Here is a 20,092-nt window from a genome sequence, read left to right as displayed (position 1 = left end):
AGAAGTCAGCTGATTTTCTTGTTGTGCTCCTGGAAGTTATTGCTATCGCGTACATTTTAAACGTTTATTAGTGTCTTTCCTCTTTTCATTTAATTATGTTGCGTCCTAAAGCATTGACACAAGTACTCAGTCAAGCAAACACCAGTGGAGTTCAAAGCACACTGTAAGTATATGAAATTCAATCTTTGTTCATATCAGTAGCTTTAGCTGGCAGATACACTGGTATGAAACAATGATGTACATTTATGTTATTCAAAACATGTTCAATTAAGGTATTTTGTGTCCTTTATTCATTAACAAATGTCATATTCGTGCAGTAGCTCCGAACGTGATTGGAGACTTGAGTAATACTTACAAATATCGGAATGTCTTTGCAATAGATTATTACATATCATATATATATATATATATAGAGAGAGAGAGAGAGAGAGCGCACAAGATTAAGTAAATCATGTCTAAAAAAAAACGTTTTTTTGTTTAAATGTGTGAATTCAAGGAGAACTGACTGACATACATCCACTAAAAACCACCCAAACAACAGTTATTTAAAAAGTCACTGAGCAAAATGATGTCATTTGGTGTTCATATAGGCCTAATTTTTGGCTTCTTTACGAGTCAAAGTCATATAATATGAAGTGTTTTTGTGCTGTGTTTTATTTTAGGTTATTGAACAACGAAGGCTCCCTGTTGGCATATTCTGGATATGGAGACACCGATGCAAGAGTCACCGCAGCTATTGCCAGCAACATCTGGGCGGCTTACGACAAAAACGGACACCAGGCCTTTAATGAGGACAAACTGAAATTCATTCTGATGGATTGTATGGTAGGAATGAAATTGTACAGTTGGGTTATAGTAAATGATAATCTTTGAGATGTGCAATAACGTATGCATTATACAAGATATGCACACATTTAGCACAGCAGCTGCTTTAGGCCATTGCTAAACACATGGGTTATAATCTGTTTTTAGAAATTAAACCATACCAGAAATAATACTAACATGATGAACCACTGCAGTTGCAGGTGTTTTATTTCGACCATAATTTTTCTTTATAATGCACTGTATTTTCTCTGTCATTACAGGAGGGAAGGGTGGCCATTACACGTGTTGCAAACTTGTTGCTTTGCATGTATGCCAAGGAGACAGTCGGATTTGGGATGCTTAAAGCCAAGGTGAGATGTGGTGTACATGAACTCTCAGTTACTAAGGTTCAAGTTTACGTTTTATGTTTTTTCTTGAACAATCATAAATGTTTTTTTTATGTTCACAGGCTGAGGCTTTAGTGCAGTACCTTGAAGAACCACTAACACAAGTGGCAGCGTCGTAGGATGTACTTTTGATGTGTGGATTTGAGTACAAGATCTTGGCCTTTATACAATAATATATATGGCTTTATTTATTCGCATACTCAAGTTGATTGCTGTATCAAATTATGTGACGGTTAAACCCAAAATAAGTATTTGCATAAACATGAATTAATACATTTGAACTGCATTTCTCTTTTTTTTTTGTTTATTGTTTATGTCTCAGGACTTTTTACAGTCAGTGATCAGGCTGTGTCTTATGGAAATTTGCTTCTGCCACAGAATAAAAACGTGTATCAGGTATTTATTGTTTTTTTCAATCTCACATTTCTGACTTTTTTTCCCCCTCAGAATTGCAGATTTATGTCTCGCAATTGCGAGTTAATAAATCAATTTTAAGAAGAAAGTCAGAATTGTGAGGGGAAATTTTTTTCTAAAAGAAAATCCCCTCTGAATTTCTCCAAATAAACCACAACTGCGAGTTATAAAGTCTGAATTGTAAGATATAAACTTTCAATTGCAAGGGGAAAAAAACTGAATTGTGAGATGAAAAAGTCGCAATTACCTTTTTTATTCTGTGGCTAAAACAAGCTTCCATAGTGTTGTGTCAACAATATGAAATAAATAAATGTTTTGTTACATGTTGTTGTTTTGCCTTATTTAAAGCACTTTTTTTATTATGTCTGAAATAATATTAATTGAAACAGTAACTTACAGAATCAGTTTTTCAAATTTTATTCCCCTAAACATTGAATGTGTTGCAATGTGTCTAAAGATAAAATATCACTGTTATATCATTTGTAATATTTGTGTTTCAAGCAATGATGTTTCAACCATGTAAATCAAAATATGTACCATGGGAGGGGCTCTTCCATTGCGAATGTCTTCCTGATCTTGGGAGAGACTGCTTAAAAGAAATTGATTGGTTGTGGATGGTGTGTATGTCTTCTTTTCATTGGCTGAGCAGGTGCACTATTGCACACAGTTTCATGTGACTGCACCTGTTCTCGCCTTACCTGTTTGACCTGACTCGAGCGCTACTAAAGTCACGCCCACCTTCCCCAGGTACGGCACATCTCATAGCGGAACTGCCAGGCTAAATAACAGAGCTAGTTCCTTGTAGAAACAAGTGAACTGGCCACCATAAACAGTGGCATTTCATTTATATGTAGTACTGTTTTTCTGCTCTTTTAGGTCTGCCTCTGTATTATAGAGCGGGGAAACTATCATTCTTGATTCTCCTTGGGATTTTGACTCATGCAGCATTAATCTAGATTAGTAGTGAAGATAGATCTGCTTACAAGAGTGGCAATATGGGGTCTGATGAGGCCTACAACTTTGTTTTCAAAGGTAAGATTTGACACTTCTGTATAGTTACGATGGTAATGCATGATAAACAGAATCTAATGTAAACTTAAACTGTCTTTAGATTAAGTTGAATTAGTTTCATTATCAGTATGCACTCATCCCACTGTTTTTGCAGTACTTGTAGAAAATGTCACTTACTTTGCACATTGTTATACAAAAAAGTCGTATCATTGGTTAGAAATACTTGCAATTGAATTCCTCCTTTAAGTAAAGCTCTGAGGGTTGGTTTACCACAAAACAAATGCTGTTCTATGGGTTGGTTGAAATCTGATTTCCATGACAACAAGGGTTTGTTTACACAAGATTACTGAGGTCTGTTACTCAATATAGGAGGGGAAATAGTTGTACCTCTTGAAGAAGCCCATTGTGAAACTGTGATCTGCACAAATGATACCAAACCACAGCGACTACTTAAAATGACATGCATTGTGTGTTGGTTTCATTTCGGGTTAAATTGAAACGGCTAAAACACGATGTACTTAAAGGAAACAATTTAAAAGAAGGCCAGCTTTAGTATATTTATCACCTGTCCTGATGGTTTAATAAAAAATGACATGAAAATATCAAACACTTTCAATACACACAGATAGTTGTGCATGAGTTAACTAATACATACTTCTTATAGGCTACTATAATATGCTTAAACCTTGTGTATATCTCATTTTCTAATAATTTTTTATTTTTATGTCAATAATTGTCCCATTTCCTGACATAATATGATAAATTAATGTCATAATTGTCCTACATGGGTGGAGTGTTGACTTTGCTTCTGACTCGTTTGAGTCATTCTTGTTTGCACCTACAATTACCAGGGTTTTCATAAAGTGAAGTGTTAGACTGGGACTGACACACTGTTCATCCAGTGTGGGTTTGTTCTGGCAAAATAAAACTACTTCTGTCGCAAGTTTTAATGAACAACAAGCCTGGACAATTTCCTCATCAGGATGTCGATGCGTGATTGCATGAGACATTAAAGGCAGGGTAGGCGATTTGTACTAGAAACATTTTTGTAATGCTGGATGAAAGTCTCTTCACACCCTGAAAGCGATCACTAAGTTAAGTGGTCTAAATATATTTATATGTAAACAAATCTCGTCTGTGGAAGACGTAGGAGCATAAAATGTTCGTCCAATCATTGAATTCGTTCTCTGAATGCTATGATACGATATCTTACCTGCATGTCAACGTATGTATTTCCATAACTCCTCGCACCTGCTCGCGCAGACATCACACGTCGTCAGAGCGTTTCATGTTACGAGTTAGACAGACGACAGTCAACGAGCACAGCAACCGAAACAGCAGCCACTTTTGACAGTTCACTCTGAACCAAAACAACAAGCTTATGCTGTGTTCACGCCATAACTATCGTAATTTGGAAGAGATGGAAACCCGTGACGTTATACTCAGAGCGGTTCGTAACTCGAATTTATGCGTTTCAATGGCAACACTATCAACGCCGAAATGAATCTGCAGCAGTCAGATGCTACAGGTCAGTGCTTTTTAAGTTGTTTATGTTCATTATTATTGTAATGTTATGTGTTTGAGACATGAGGTAGTTTAACGCCGTCTCTCTTGACGCTTTTGTTTGCTCCCTGCTGTACGCGTTCATGTGTTTTGAAGGAGGCTTGGCTTTGGAGACACTCTGAAGGGAGGGTGGGATCTTATGCTTACAAAGCTAGCTCGCTATTGCTAGCCTCTCCGCAAATCGCCTAGCCTACCTTTAATGTTGCACTTTAAAAGAATAATAATTGCATTGAAACATGACCTACTTGGAGTAAAATGGTGGAACATTGTAAAGATAAATAACCCCCGCTTTATTTTCTCACTCTGTAAATGGCTGAAATAAATTTATGCATTTGGCAGAAGCTTTATCAAAAGCAACTTATCAATTTGTGTGTTCTCTGGGACTTCAACCCATGACCTTTCACTCTAAGATAAGTCTGTAAAAATAGGGCCCAATATACTGTGTTAATATGAAGGAATTTTCAATTGCACATTGCATTGTTCTTTGCGGTTAAAGGAAATGTCTGTAAACTTAATGAACAATGTCCTGGCAGAATATACCATGTGCCAATTCCATTTGTTTTCTTTCAGTGTGTTTCTGTGTGCATTTATCTGTATTTTACAATGGCTTTCTATGTTTTCCTGGCATTTCTGTAGCTTAAACAGTAGAGTATGGCACTTGCAATGCCAAGGTCATGAGTTTGATTCCAAGACAATGCATTAAATAATAATCTTGAATTCAATGCAAGTCACTTTGGATAAAAGTGTCTGCCAAATACGTTAATATAAATGTTTTGAATGTGGCTTATCCAATCAGAATTTAAAGTCAGAATCAGTCCTTATTATCAAATGATTTCCCAATTTCTTACATTCAAAAAAGTCCAAGACAACACATATTACATTTTGGACAATTGCATCACGAGTCTGTAAATGTCTGGTCCTTTAATCCGCAACTAATCATCGATTTTACACAAAAGGTGTTGCTAAAGAGTGTAGAAATGCTAGCAACCAAGACTTGGTGTCATGCTATATAGTGTCCTCTTGCTATAAGGCACTCATTGACCCCACCCATGAAAAATTTGCCATTAACACCTTGATTTTTTTGCAGTGTTTCCTGAGTTCACCAAGCAGTGTTTGTGTTTAGTACAATGAGTGCCCTATGCCAAGAGGACACCATATAGCCATGACACCAAGTCTTGGTTGGGAGCATTTCTTCTGTCAAACACTTAATAGAATCTTTTAGGGGTTCCCATCATGGGATATTTGAATGGATTTAGTTTTAATTCATTCATTTTGTTTTAAATCATCTGATATTTTGGTTAAACTTTATGAATTAAACAACTCGTAAACATGCTTTATCACTTGAAAAAAATTCAAATATGAAAGTATTTTGCAATCATTTAAGACATTTCACCTTATATAGAACCCTTTTTGGCATAAAGGGTTCTTTAAAAGTAAATAAATAGAACCCTACTGAATCTTTTTTCTAATGTGTAGACTCTGACTCATATGCACCTCCATGTTTTGTTGCAGTGGTTCTTATTGGAGAATCTGGTGTTGGCAAGAGCAACTTGCTTTCACGGTTCACCAAGAATGAATTTAGTCATGACAGCCGGACGACCATCGGAGTGGAGTTCAGCACAAGAACTGTGAAGCTAAATGGTCTCACCATCAAAGCTCAGATCTGGGACACTGCCGGACTGGAGCGGTACCGGGCCATCACTTCTGCGTGAGTTTTGCATGCAACATTTAAGGGCCTTACAAATGGTGCTGCTAGACAAGCAAATAATTCACCAAAAATGGAAATTCTGACATAATTTACTCAGCATCATGCCATGGTTTTCTTTCTTCTGTGGAACATATAACACACTTTTTTTTCTTCTTTTTTTTTAGTTAATATATTTTAGTTAACATTAGTTAATGTTGACCATAGCTGTGGAGCTAAAAAAAAATGAATAATTTTTTTTATTTTACTTTATTTAATTATAATATATATATATATATATATATATATATATATATATATATATATATATATATATAAAATTTTATTTATGCACTACCATTTTAAGAAGTTGGTAAGATTTTTTTTTAAACAAGTCTCATATGTTTATTGATTTGATCAAAAATACAGTAAAAAAAAAACATTATTACAATTTAAAATAACCGTTTTCTATTTTAATATAGAAAGCTGAATTTTCAGCATACTCCAGTCTTCAGTGTCACATGATCCTTCAGAGAAATCATTCTAATATGCTGATTTGGTGCTCAAAAAACATTTCTGATTATTATCAATGTTGAAAACAGTTGTGCTGTTTAATATTTTTGTAGGAGCCGTGATGCATATTTTTCAGGATTTCTTTGAGGAAAAGAAAGGAGATAGAAATCTTTTGTAACATTATAAAAAAAATTATAATGAATAAAGCTAGAAGAAACTTTTGGAAAGTAGTGTATATTTGTAACAGCATATTTCACCACCTGTTGCTATTCAATTAATTTCTCACCTGTCATTCTAAATCAAGTTCTATCATTCTGCTATATGACGTAATGTTTTATGACAGTGTTCTATTCATTCAGAAAAGGAAGTAAATCCAGTCACCTGACCTGATATGATCTGGCTTCCTATGCTTCAGATATTATCGAGGAGCAGTTGGAGCCCTACTAATCTACGACATTTCAAAGCACTTGACGTATGAAAGTGCCGAGCGCTGGTTGAAGGAACTCTACGATCACGCAGATGCTCATATCGTAGTGATGCTTGTGGGCAATAAATCGGACCTGGCAGCAGTACGGTCGGTTCCAACAGAGGACGCAAGGGACTTTGCAGGTCATGCTTTATTTTATTTATAATATATATATATATATACATACTGTATATATGAATTGGCACCTCTGAGTCCAGACCTTAAATTCATTGAAAGTCTTTGGGATGTGCTGGAGGAGACTTTACAATGCACCTCTTGGTGGAAATTAATTTTGTGATGTTATTTCCATCAAGAGGTGCATCAGTTTTTGGTCAAGATCTTGTATTGACAATGCAAGAGTCCAGCACTCTGTAAAGTCTCCTCCAGCACATCCCAAAGACTCTCAATGAATTTAAGCTCTGGACTCAGAGGAGCCAATTCATGAGTGAAAATGATTCTTCATGCTCCATCCCAATTCTTACACAATCTGAGCCTGATGAATCATGACATTGTCATCCTGGAATATGGCCATGATGTGTCTTGTTTAAGAAATGAAAAGCTACACACTCCATCAATCAGGGTTAGAAGAACTGTTGCCAAACATAATAATCACTGCAATGATGATCTAATCATAGACTCTTAAGCATGTGTCTATTTAAATCCAAACAGCAACTTTTTGTTTTGTTTTTTTGACTGGGCAGTGTGTATATGTATTCCAGCAACCACAAGTTGATTTTTATTAATATATTATCATATTTTTTCTCTCTCTCATTTTAGAAAAGAATGGTCTACTGTTTATGGAAACCTCAGCTTTGGAGTCAGTAAATGTTGAGGCAGCATTCAACACTGTGCTTTCAGGTATATCTACTGTGTATTCTGAACACACCAGACCTTATTTACATGTACTTTACATGTGTTCCTTGCCCTCTGGATTTCTCCCCTTCAGTCAGGCTTGAAATAGGCCTGTTGTAGACAAGCACTTGGCTTCATTATCATAATCATGTTGTCATTACTGTTTTTCTCAGAAATCCATAAAAAGGTGAGTAGCAAAGAAGTGACCCGAGGCTCTATCAATGCTGTGACGTTGTCCCAACCTAATGCTCCAGCAGACGACACACAGGAGAAGAAGGCCTGCTGCAAGAACATGTGAAAGAACCACATTCTGGATGTTCAGAAGTCTTCACAAGGGTCCTAATGGAGTTGTGAATTCAGCTTGTACTGCAGTTGAGATATTATTAAGAAACAACCAGTATGGTAAAAAGCTAAAGGAAATCCATTTCATTGACTGACATAGCCATATTTGTATTCCTAAATATTAGGCATTTTGATATTTGTCAAGTTTTACAAGGATTCATGTAAATTTTACATCATATTCAAATGTCTTAATTAAAAATATATTTTCCCTATATGTTTCCTCTTAGTATAGGATATTTTTGTTTGTATTATTTTAGAAATATCAACCCAAACTTTTTTCTTTTCTTTTTTTTTACTTGCATTAAGTAGACGCTTTTATCCAATGAGGAATACAACCAGCAATTCATCTTACTCCACTTATTGATATCAATACATGCTTGAGAAATAACTTTATCACTGTAATTAGCTGATAAGATTGAGGAAAGAACATATCTTTCCATTTACACATTTTTTTCACATTAGTTTTTAATTTGATTAATTTAACACGCCTAATGAAGATAATAAAATAAAAAAACATAACTTATTTCCAGTATTTAAGACTGATCAGCACTAAATCAATATTTTGTGCTATTAAAAATATATAAAATATGTATATAAGCAAAGTGCTGATTTTTATCTTCATTATTTGTAATGAATGCTTGACATTTTGGCATATTGTTATTATCATTATGATAATATGATCACTGATGGTGATGTTATCAATTGCTGTTGTTGAAGCTAAAAAGAAAATATATCCCGTATGTAATTTTCCAATAATAATTAAAGCATGACTATGAAAGAAAAAGAAGTCTGAATTGTTTTTCCACAATGAATTTCAAGTGCAGTTTGAAAAATATATAAAGTATAACAACAAAAGGAAATGATCAAAACTATATATATATATATATATATATATATATATATATATATATATATATATATATATATATGGTATGTCGGGGTAAGATGTATCCCAAGAATTAGATGTACATTTCAGTCATCTTCAGTTTCATTAAAACCTATAGGTTAGTTGAGTGAAATCATTCAATTTTAATTTATAGTGTTGTTATTATCACATCTTCAATTACAATATGGGCAATTAAATATGTAAATATTCATATGCCTATAAGTCACAGAATAATTTTATCTTTCAAATGAATCTCTTTTACTTGGATTATGATTTAACAAAATTGTCAAAATAAAACTTTAAATAGAAGTTTATTTAGTATTTTACATTAATGACACTTTAAACTATATATAAATATTAATACGAATTGTATCAAAAGTCATTTATACATTCTGGTTTAGCCGGGGGTAGCCTACCGGGGGTATGGCCTCTTTGAATAATTTAACATTTTGTTCTATAACAACTAAATTAGCAAATGTTTCTATTTATTTCCTATACTAACACATCCATCGACATCCTGCACATGCTAAACAATTTCATAAATGAATCGGAAATTAAAGGGCATTCTCTGTTCAGTCACTGAATGGTGCAGCCCTGCCTCCTCATTGCCTCCTACGTGGCATTTTCAGGCCCAATCATCCTCTGTAAAGCATGAGTGAAGTCACGCTGTGGAATGTGGAAGAACTCATCTTACACACACCTGTAACGCTTTCTTTTAAGCCATTTTTCTACTGTATTGACAGGCTACCTCGTGTTTTATTATACCGTATGTCTTTATTTAAAGCTGTGCATTTATTGTATTTGAATTTATTATACGTTGTGTTTTCCTGACAACTATAAAAGACACACCTGTGACGTTACACACCTGTGCGGAAGCCCAGTCAAACATTTCATTGGATGACAGAGGCACAATCGTGTGACAGAAAGTGTTTCTGGCCAATCAGATCACCGGAAAGGCGGGGCTACATCTCAGCACGGTGACGTAAGTGTGTGCCTTAAGATGAGACAGCAGGGCGAAACTTGGTTGACGTAGCACAGCAACATCGTATCAAAGTGTAATTTAGACTAATCAGGGATCTGTTTTGCTTGACGATTACATTATATATAACTGTCGATAAAAGGAGATATATTATATTATTTTTGGTTCTGACTGTCTTAAACGTACGAAGTGCGCGCGTAATGAAGTGCTCGTGATCAGCTGATGCGTCTCGTAAACAAAGTTTTTTGGCCTTGTAATAAATATAAGAGCACGTTGTGGTTATCAAGAAGAGCATAAAGTGTTAATATTTGAAAACACGGAGTTCTTATTAAGCCGGTAAGAAGATTAAAGTCATGACGGGTAGAGAGGACGAGTATGACTATCTCTTTAAAGGTGAGTAGGCTACCACGTTACTACACTTCCAGAACAGCTAACTTTCAGATGAACTCCTGCATGTCCACGTCTTCATAATGCTGCATGTCTCTATTTTGTTATAGGAAGTCTGCTTTTTCTATTCTAAAACACAGTTTAGCATATTCAACCTGTGGTTTGCAACATGGCAACTGTTTCAAGCTGGTCCAAGTAGGTCAATGTCTGGTAGACCACCTTGGACTAGCAAAAACCACCTGGTCATACCAGCTTAAGGTGGACAAGCTGGTTTTTGGCAGGTCAACCAGCTAATGTTCATCTTACAGCAGGGAGAAGCAAGTTACTTGTTCCACTACCATACTATGTTTTTTTGTTCATGCCAAATACTTAAAAAGGCACAAACTTATACATTTTAATAATTTCTAAGTGTTGTTTTTTACTTGATTATATAATATACCACATGATTGGCTTCTCTTAATCTGTTATAATTTAATACAGATCAGACATTTGATATTTTGTTATGGAAATGGACAATTTTAACATTAATGCAATTGTCACATGGAAAAGGAAAAAACATTTTGTCTTTTGTGTGTAAAACTGATTTTGAGGTTTCATTCAATAGTGTGAGCAGTATAAGCACAGTTAAACTGGTAAGACCTGTATAAATCAGGTCTTTCTCAGGATGGGTTTGCATTCAGAAGGTTTTTAAAACTTATGATATCTTACCCATTTGATTCCTATTCCTAATACAGGGAAAACTATCTGGAAGATTAGATCATCCATTTGTCTTGTTTAAGAATTTCTCCATATGGTGATTGACTAATCCGAATACTAATGGTATTGACCTCTTAAACTTCTGGTTTGATGATTATGTCCTTGGATTCGACACTTCCATTAGTCATAGTTCTTCCCTCGACCTCCATGTGTGTTTAAGATGTCCGTGCACCTTTGGCTGTTTGATCATAAATCAATCAGTGCTGTTCAATCACCGCTCCGCTCTTTAAACATGCCCTTCCACTAGTTTTAAAACAACCAAAGTCTTTGTCAAAGTGCACTCCTGTGTGTTTAACTCAGACCATTATCATTAGAACAGATATAGCTGAGACGTGTGTTGGTGGATTTTATTCTTTCATGTTAATAAGTTGACGGCATTAGCTAAGATTGGTTTAGATTTAGGTGAAATGAAAATTGGCATTATTTAATCACCTTCATGTCATACTCTGGTCTTGTGAATGTGGTGTTATACAATAACTTTGTGTGACGAACAGACTGAAATTCAAGTTGTTATTCACTGATAGGCCTTGCATACGCTCAAGCTTTGAAATCTTATTGACTTCCAACGTTGACGGTCAGATGTAAAAAAAAAAAATCAAAATTCTTGAAGGCAAAAACGATTGGTTCTCACATGTCCAAACTGAACGTCACATGATAGTTTGAATATACAGATTTGAGAATAAGATTTATTAGAATTAGAGGTTTTTTGTGTGTGTGTGTGTCAGTTTTCGTTTATGTCGCCAGTCTTTATATGAAAAATAAGATTAACCCCCGGTTTCACAGACAAGGCTTAAGCTAGTCTCAGGCTAAAATGCATGTTTGAGTTGTTTTAACTGAATTTTAAAATATGACCATGACAATTTTAAAATATATCAGTGCTATTGTTTTGTCTCAAGATGCACACCAGTAATGTTTTTTTTTTCTAAGGCATGTTTATAAAAGCTACTTAAATGTCCTAATTGTAGTGAGGCCTAATCCTGGCTTAATCTAAGCCCTGTCTGTGAAACCGGGCCTATGATTCACTTTTTGTGTTCTACGGACAAGTTTGGAAGGACAGGGTTGGTAAATACATTTTAAGTTCAGAAACCTCAGGCACAAATTATAAACGAATGTTCAAAAGTTTGGGGTCTGGACAATTTTTAAATACTTTTGAAAGTAGTATCTTATGCTCACCAAGGCTGCACAAAATAACAAAATTGTCAGATATTATTACAATTTAAAATAACTCTTTTCTATTTGAATATATTTGAAACTGTAATTTATTCCTGTGATGTCAGCTGAATATTCAGCATCATTACTCCAGTCTTCAGTGTCACATGATCCTTCAGAAATCATTCTAATATGCTGATTTGCTGCTCAAGAAACATTTATTATGTTTATTAATGTTGAAAACAGTCGTGCTGCTTCATATTTTTTGTGGACACGGTAACATCATGTTTTTTTCCAGGATTCATTGATGAATAGAAAGTTCAAAAGAACAGCATTTATTTGAAACAGATCAAAATTGACAGATTTTTTTATAACAATGTACAAATCTTTACTAATGCAACCAAATAAAAGTATTAGTTTCTTTAAAACGAATATTACTGGCCCCAAACTACCTGAACAGTTGTGTAACTGTAAATATAATTTCTCAATAATATCTTTTCCATTTGTGCCTCTATCAGCGGGAGAGAGACATTCCCAGTATTTCATAAGTCTGCCTGTGTGGGTGAAGAAGGGAGTTGCTCATTGGTCTTGCCCTTTTCACTCATTGTTAAAAGCTTTGTGGAAACACACCCTCTGTGTGTGAAACATTTGACTCTAATTGCTATTGTGCGGTGGAGTCATGGCAGTTTTAGCCCGCGCACAAATGGAATCGGCTTGAAAGAGCTCTCACAGAGTCATGTGTGTCTCCAGGGTCAATAGCACGCATATAAAAGCACCATAAAGTTGAGCCAGTTGTCCTTGTCATCCGCAGTGGTTCTGATTGGCGACTCTGGTGTGGGCAAGAGTAACCTGCTCTCTCGCTTCACCCGCAATGAGTTCAGCCTGGAGAGCAAGAGCACCATCGGGGTGGAGTTTGCCACACGCAGTATCCATGTGGAGGGCAAGACCGTCAAAGCCCAGATCTGGGACACGGCTGGACAGGAGAGATACAGGGCCATCACCTCAGCGTAAGTGTCTTCATAAAAGCAATCAAGACATCAGCTAAGTCATGTCCTTTTTTGTGTGCACATTGCACACACACACACACACACACACACGCATATATATATATATATATGAACATGTAACATGTCCCTATTACCTGAGAAATCACACCTAACAAAAATCTGTGGGAATGCGTGTGCTGAACCTAAAAAAATTGATATAACATTTGGAAAGTACACACAAATAGAGACAAAAAGCATAATTTAAAGGCCATGTTATTACAAGTTTGAATGATTTTTACTCATTTTTGTGGCACTTTCATCATCTATCAAGATACAATGTTATATCCCGTTTGACATCCTTGATGTCAAATTCTTTCACGTACTATATAAATAATTTGAATTAATTAATTCTGATTTTAAACAAAAGTTCCGTTTGTAGGCATTTCAGTTAAAAGTCTAACCCTAACCCTAACCCTAACCCTAACCCTGACGCCTTGCACATTCAAGTAAAAAAATTACAGGCTCTTATGTTTTTAACGTATAGTAGATAACGCGATGCCATAGACTCCCAAGTACTAAGGGCCAATTTGAATGAGCTTGATGTACATTCAGATAAGATGAAGACTCTAATAAAAGTAATAATCACATGAACATTCTTCTTGGTAACCACACTATTAATGAGCACTTTAGGTTGTGGAATAAATTGTGTATATTTTAAAGCCTAAATAAATGCATCTTTTAAATGTGTGTATTCAAAGGTATTACCGAGGTGCCGTAGGAGCCCTGCTGGTGTATGACATCGCCAAGCATCTGACCTATGAAAACGCCGAACGCTGGCTGAAGGAGCTGCAGGATCATGCTGACAGCAATATTGTCATCATGTTAGTAGGGAACAAAAGTGACTTGCGCCATCTGAGGGCTGTTCCTATGGATGAAGCCAAGGCGTTTGCAGGTTAGTGCTGGGGAAGATAGTTTGAACTGTAATTCTCAGGCTACTCATTATTAAGTGTTTCAGTTGAGTCATTTTCTGGCTAATCAAATGTATAATTGATTAAGTTACACCTAAATACAGTTAGAATAAAACTACACCCAAGATGCATAGTAATGAATGCTTGCCTTTAGTTAAACATTTCAATATAAAAATACCTAATGTCATGTAGGGACAGAGACTTGTAAACTACTGTTCAATAGGTTGGGGTCAGTAAGAGTTTTTGACAGTAAAGACAAAAGATTATTTTAAAATAAATTCTAGCTGATCTTTTAAAATTTCTATCCTGTAAAACAATCAGTTTCCACAAAAATATGAAGCCACACAACTGTTTTCAACTTTGATAATAATAAGAAATGTTTCTTGAGCAAAACAGTATTAGAATGATCTCTGAAGGATCATGTGACACTGAAGCTCAGGTGTTGTTATTTACTTAATATATTTTCAGATACTAATTGAATTGAACCCATGACATTGGTGTTGCTAGTGCCATGCTCTTAACCTATTAACCTTTTTCTCAGTTGTCTCAAGTACTGAACGTTAGTAATAATTGTTATATATGTTGCATGCTACTTGTTTATTTCAGAATTAGGGTTTGCTATCTGATATGTTCTGTGTAGATATTTATACCTTTTTTTTTTTTAATTACCGGTATGTATTTGAGAAGCAAGATATAAAGTAAAAAAAAAAGATATATATTTGTGTGTGTTTAGGAGATGTGAAGTGCTCTGTTGAATTGTGTGTGTGTGTGTGTGTGTGTTTTACAGAGAAGCATGGACTTTCTTTCCTGGAGACCTCAGCGCTGGACTCTTCTAATGTTGAACTTGCCTTTCAGACCATTCTTACAGGTCAGTCCTGAGCAAATCATCTAAAAGCGTGAATCTCATTAAAGCTGTCATGTTTCGTTAAGAACATTCTCTTTACTGTAATGAGAAAAGTAGTACTTAAATAGAAGCATTTTATGCATAGTTTTTTTGTACTGCCTTTTAATTTACGCTGATTTAAAAACAAAAATAAGTTACAGTAATTTTTACCGTATACCAGAATTTTCAAAGAAACCCCATGAATAATGAGCATTAAAAACACTCAAAAGTTAAACATTTAGATGCATTGGCATAATGAGAATTTGGGGGGCATTTTCAAATGACGTTTATTATTATTATTATTATTTTAGGGTGAAATGTGACCTAGATATATTGTCATTACTATGTGAAAAAATCTAATTCTCATTGTAGTACAGAAATTAAAATCATCCAGAAAAGCTTTTAATTAAAAATAATAAAGCATAATAAATACAATTGGCTATTTTAAAAATGTCATTTATGTTTTAAAAATATCATTATTTGTCACATTACATTAATGAGAATTTGGGGTTGAGGAAATCTGCGTAGTTAAACATTTCTGCTTGGTCATGAAATGTATAATAAAACTGTATTAAAAAAAAACAGGAAACATTTTTCTTTAATTAAAAAAAGTGTGACATTTGCCAGTTTTTGTAAGATTCAATCATATAGTATGCAATCCAAAACCAGAGTGCTTGTCTGTTATTAACTATTGCCTCTAGATGGCAGCAAACTCCCAGCCACAGAAATACTCAGCTATTCCTGTGAATGACTGAAACTGTGTTTAAAAGTTTGACCTCACTAATACTGGTATACTTTTTGCAGTTTTTCTTTGTTTATTTTTTGTTTGGCCTGGGAAGTAAATCTATTCAACCACACAGTGTTTCACAGTTACATTGTTCATCATTTCTATGTGTCACAATGAACCGCAGCTGAATTTGTTCCGCTGTCAATAACATACTTTGTTAGATCACTTTTATCAGGTAACTCTCCGTAACGGCGTTATCTCTGCCCGACTCTCTCTCACACAGAAATCTACCGTATCGTGTCCCAGAGGCAGATGTCAGGGCGTGGTGAAGACAGCTTCTCCCCCAGCTCCAAAGTGGTTCCCATTACTGTACAGCCTACACAGAATTCTGGCAAGCAGGGCGCCTGCTGTCAGAATAACTGAGCTGCTACAGCGCCGCCATGGGATCCGGGGGAAATCGACAACTTTTGTTGGGCTGGGCTGCGAGGTTGACCGTGACCGTCCAACTGCGTTGTGTTCCCTGCGCGTGGTGTGGTTAATGTATGTAACGGACTTACTTGGTTATGGCCAGAATCAGTGAGTAATAATCTTCAAAATTGGACAATAAGAGAAGTTGAAATTCAATGGATCAAGCATTTTCTCAGAACTAAGAGGCCATGCTTCTTGTTTCAGACTAATTAGAAATGAGCAGGTAGCTGGGGCGCTCGGACGTGGCGGCTCGTCTTTTTTTCCCGCTCTTTTTGTCACTGACAGTCTGCTTACAAACAATGGGCAGGAAGAATGAGAAAAAAGTGCTTAGAATGTGTAATGCTACCTTTAAATAACTCTTGAATGGTTTCTGATCACAATAGGGATTCACTAGTGAAATGATATATTTTTTCCTTTAGTGTGCCACCGCAGATGTAGTCTGATAACTTTTTCATGCATCTCTACTCCAGAGAAATTCACACTGGTCATCATAGCGCCTGTTCGGTCAATTCTTACACAGACGCCGCTGTAACGGCTCCTTTGTATTTATTGAATGCAAATATGATCTTGTTTTACTGTGGTATTTTTGCTTTCTTTCTGTGATTGTTTTTTCTCCATCACTAGATTATTGATCAGAATTTCTCAAGGGTTTCTCCTTTTAGTCATGGCACTCATTTGTACAAGCGCTGGGAGTGTTTTCTGTGGATCAGAGTACTGTTAATAGGTTAAGCTAATAGACAGATGTACGTGCTGTGGTGTTTGAGTATAAGAGTGTCGTCTATTGAGAATCAGGGTTGGGAATTGTTATCTGGTTCTCAAACAAAACTCACCAAATTATATGTCTGTTAACAATTTTTGAATGTATGCATTGTTGCATCAGCATAATAAAATATGCATAAAATATACAATATATGCATCAGAGCTGCATTAAACTTGTCCTATGGCATTGCGATCATTATGCATCTTATTTCTTGTCAGCTGTGCATTAAAATCAGCAGTAAACTTTCAGGCACATGATTTCTGTTTCCCGCTTTAAAAAAAGTTTGGAAACTCACTTTTTGTGGTATGTATTTCTAATATGAAGCCCCCCTCCCCCTAAAAAAATATAATATATTATAATACATTTTATTTCTGTTCTGATGAAATTCTCATAATTTCACAACAGATTTGTTATGAAGGTAAATAATGTAATATACGTTTTCCACACATTGTCAATTTTTTAGATTTTCTTTGAAAAAGAACCAGAATCATAAGGAAGAGTTCATCTATAAATTAAAAATGTTCTCAAATTGTGATAACATTTTAGATTTTGTGTGAACCATTCCTTTAAATACCTACGATTCCCATCCCTACTCAAAGTACAGGTGCGGGTCAGACATTTTTTTATGCTTTATATATATTTGATTGTACTTTCTGTCGCTCAATGCACACTTGCATGATTTTTATATTTTTTTTTGCTTTAAGCTGGTTTCTGGGTGTTGTCTTTGACTAATAGTCTTTTTTTCTGCTTGGAAAACGAGTGGCAGGTGGGATGCGGTTCTCTAAGAGGAGCTTCTGTCATTGGGTACATTGACCATATTATATTGCAAGGCAGGGAAACTGATGGCTTGTGATGTATTGCTGAGGTTTTCTTACTGGAAGCGAATTCCTCTCTGGCCACCCTTGTTATCTGCTACATGTAACCCGAAGAGCAGCAGGTCTCTTGAGATCTCACTCACTGTCCCAGCTTTTCTGTCTTCTACGCTTTTGGTGTGGTTTTATCTTTGCGTACGTTTGCAGTGGCGTTTATATTCTCCTCTCCTCAGGATGGGCCCGTCGGGGTCGTGCGTTTGGCTTTTTTTTTATAGTAGTGTTGTAATTTTTTCAAATACACGACACAAGGTGCTTCCCTAAATGCCTTCCCTGAAAGATTAATGCTAATGCCATCAATCTGTTATGCTGAATATCAGCCGTTTAGCGGGAGACGTTGATAATTACTGCTTTGGGAAGATTTTGTCATCGTGCCTGTTCTTTTCCCAGTGGGACTCCTGAACAAAGGCTCTGAATATGGCAAATACATTTATACATTTTCAATGAACATGGATGTTTATCGGCTGTTGTTTTTTGTTTTTTTTACTTGGGTTTACATAGACACTCGGAAGCTTGTGATTTTCAGGGTTCCCACATCTTTTGACCAGTGACTTCCATATGACCTTTCCAGTCGTTCTTGAATACTGGATAAGTAAAATCATGGTATAGAGAGATTGCACTCACAACAAACAATTTCTAGTTGATGAAATATTTATGAGCTTTTTGAAATGTTATTAATTTCCATGACTTTTCCAGGCAATTCTCTGATACTTCCACATATTTCCATGAATGTGGGAACCCATGGACACTTCTATTTTTCAAATATTTGGTGATTTTTCTGTGTATGTTAATGACATTTATGAATAAAATCAGTTTTGTTTCAAATCATCAGGTGTGAGACCAACAGAATTCAGGGTAGCTGTGACCGATTATTCAGTTTGTTTTATTAGAAACATTTACAATACAATTTCTTGAAAGTAACCAAAGAATCAAAACTAGTATGGCATAGATACATTGATCAAATATCAAAAATGAAGGTCACAAAGAACATGTTCTAAGGAAAAAACCTGCAGTTTGCGTGCCCCGTGTAGACACGATACTGAATTATGAAATTAAAACGACTCGTGGAGTGTCGGCTAGCCTCGTCTATGATATGGCAAACCCCTCGTTTATCAACAATAAATTGAACACTAGTACCAGGAGATGCTTGACCAAACTAATGCACTAATACCACTATGAGAGCTGTATGAAACACTTCTACTGTGCTGGAAGCTACCAAATACAGACTGTCGGACCGGAGTAACTCATCCCAAGCGAGGTCACATCAATGACCATCCTAACCCCCCCACCCATGTTCCTGTCTGACTGAAATTGAAACCACTACACAACTATCATTGCCACCACAGAGCCAAAACAAAGTCGAGATGTGTGTTCACCATGAAGTAAGTATTGAGAGACTATGCTTCTCCGTGTAATCTTGTAAACAATAGTTCACCGCTTTGACGTGTTTGACACACTCTCGGTAATAATGAACTGTAATCATCAGCCCTTGAGTGTAGTTTGTACATAAGCCTCATTTGTATGTGACAAAACAGGTTGCCAGTTAAGAGATGATACAAGTTACATGCAAATAACGGTATTACTGTGAGTGTGCTCGCAATTGCATCCCGTTCACATATCTGGAAACAAATATGATAACGGAATGTCTGATTTGCAGAAAAAAAGTGTGATTAGTTTTTTTTTTGTTTTTTTTGTTTAAAAGTTTAGTCATGCATATTTTTAAACGATTGGAAATCGGAACGTCATTACATGTAGTTGAATTTTGCTTGTATTACTATGCACAATCATTTTTCTGTTTCACCCTGTTATACTTCAGCCTGTTATCGCTTCATAACAATTGCATTTAAAAACAAAGCAATTTGATAATAAAAAAAAGGAAGGGACCCTTTAATTCACTCAGCTATGAGGTGTTAAAGGAAAGGTACACAACACTTCTGAGTGCTTCTAGTATGCAAAAACGCGGTATTGAGGCACAAAGTTGAAGTGACTAAAATTCCCCCGAATGCTATAAAATATTTCTGCCGTTTGTTAATGCACACGTTAAAACGGCACGTATCTGACGTTTTAAAATATAAGCCTTTGAAACCCCACCCCTCTCGTATTATGCCGTCAGAAGTGTGAAGGAATTTTCTAACTTTCATAAATAAAAATTCTATAGTTTTAATCATTTTAGTAGAAATCAACTTCATGCGTTTTAGAAATATATTAACTTTTTAAT

At 35.6% G+C, this 20,092-nt stretch overlaps 3 protein-coding genes across 3 annotated transcripts; all 3 read left to right on the top strand.

The window, feature by feature from the left end:
- Positions 1 to 29: 29 nt before the first annotated feature.
- Positions 30 to 1,727, top strand: lamtor2 (late endosomal/lysosomal adaptor, MAPK and MTOR activator 2). The gene is made up of 4 exons (XM_056259510.1): positions 30 to 163; positions 663 to 825; positions 1,086 to 1,175; positions 1,274 to 1,727. The coding sequence occupies exons 1-4, from the start codon at positions 96 to 98 to the stop codon at positions 1,328 to 1,330; spliced, it is 378 nt and encodes a 125-aa protein (XP_056115485.1). The 5' UTR covers positions 30 to 95; the 3' UTR covers positions 1,331 to 1,727.
- Positions 1,728 to 2,338: 611 nt separating this feature from the next.
- Positions 2,339 to 8,259, top strand: rab25b (RAB25, member RAS oncogene family b). Its single transcript, XM_056259509.1, has 5 exons — positions 2,339 to 2,657; positions 5,712 to 5,907; positions 6,812 to 7,005; positions 7,640 to 7,720; positions 7,888 to 8,259. The coding sequence occupies exons 1-5, from the start codon at positions 2,621 to 2,623 to the stop codon at positions 8,010 to 8,012; spliced, it is 633 nt and encodes a 210-aa protein (XP_056115484.1). The 5' UTR covers positions 2,339 to 2,620; the 3' UTR covers positions 8,013 to 8,259.
- Positions 8,260 to 9,922: 1,663 nt separating this feature from the next.
- On the top strand, positions 9,923 to 16,825 carry rab11al (RAB11a, member RAS oncogene family, like). Its single transcript, XM_056259508.1, has 5 exons — positions 9,923 to 10,314; positions 13,025 to 13,220; positions 13,958 to 14,151; positions 14,955 to 15,035; positions 16,061 to 16,825. The coding sequence occupies exons 1-5, from the start codon at positions 10,275 to 10,277 to the stop codon at positions 16,198 to 16,200; spliced, it is 651 nt and encodes a 216-aa protein (XP_056115483.1). The 5' UTR covers positions 9,923 to 10,274; the 3' UTR covers positions 16,201 to 16,825.
- Positions 16,826 to 20,092: the final 3,267 nt, after the last annotated feature.

Source organism: Rhinichthys klamathensis, unplaced genomic scaffold (genome assembly GCF_029890125.1).
Source record: "Rhinichthys klamathensis goyatoka isolate OS25496 unplaced genomic scaffold, OSU_Roscu_1.1 h1tg000168l_1, whole genome shotgun sequence".
Classification (NCBI taxonomy): domain Eukaryota; kingdom Metazoa; phylum Chordata; class Actinopteri; order Cypriniformes; family Leuciscidae; genus Rhinichthys; species Rhinichthys klamathensis.
Note: the sequence above shows the minus strand (reverse complement) of the source record. Positions and strands in the feature narration are given on the sequence as shown.

What these genes read in the sequence shown, in the direction of transcription:
- rab25b (XM_056259509.1), top strand. Translation starts at nt 2,621, where the DNA reads ATGGGGTCTGATGAGGCCTACAACTTTGTTTTCAAAG. An exon ending in GGACGCAAGGGACTTTGCAG is followed by an intron (nt 7,006 to 7,639) that starts GTCATGCTTTAT and finishes CTCTCATTTTAG; the next exon opens with AAAAGAATGGTCTACTGTTT. An exon ending in ATTCAACACTGTGCTTTCAG is followed by an intron (nt 7,721 to 7,887) that starts GTATATCTACTG and finishes TGTTTTTCTCAG; the next exon opens with AAATCCATAAAAAGGTGAGT.
- lamtor2 (XM_056259510.1), top strand. Translation starts at nt 96, where the DNA reads ATGTTGCGTCCTAAAGCATTGACACAAGTACTCAGTCAAGCAAACACC. An exon ending in AGTGGAGTTCAAAGCACACT is followed by an intron (nt 164 to 662) that starts GTAAGTATATGA and finishes GTTTTATTTTAG; the next exon opens with GTTATTGAACAACGAAGGCT. An exon ending in TTGGGATGCTTAAAGCCAAG is followed by an intron (nt 1,176 to 1,273) that starts GTGAGATGTGGT and finishes TTATGTTCACAG; the next exon opens with GCTGAGGCTTTAGTGCAGTA.
- rab11al (XM_056259508.1), top strand. Translation starts at nt 10,275, where the DNA reads ATGACGGGTAGAGAGGACGAGTATGACTATCTCTTTAAAG. An exon ending in TGAAGCCAAGGCGTTTGCAG is followed by an intron (nt 14,152 to 14,954) that starts GTTAGTGCTGGG and finishes TGTGTTTTACAG; the next exon opens with AGAAGCATGGACTTTCTTTC. An exon ending in CTTTCAGACCATTCTTACAG is followed by an intron (nt 15,036 to 16,060) that starts GTCAGTCCTGAG and finishes TCTCTCACACAG; the next exon opens with AAATCTACCGTATCGTGTCC.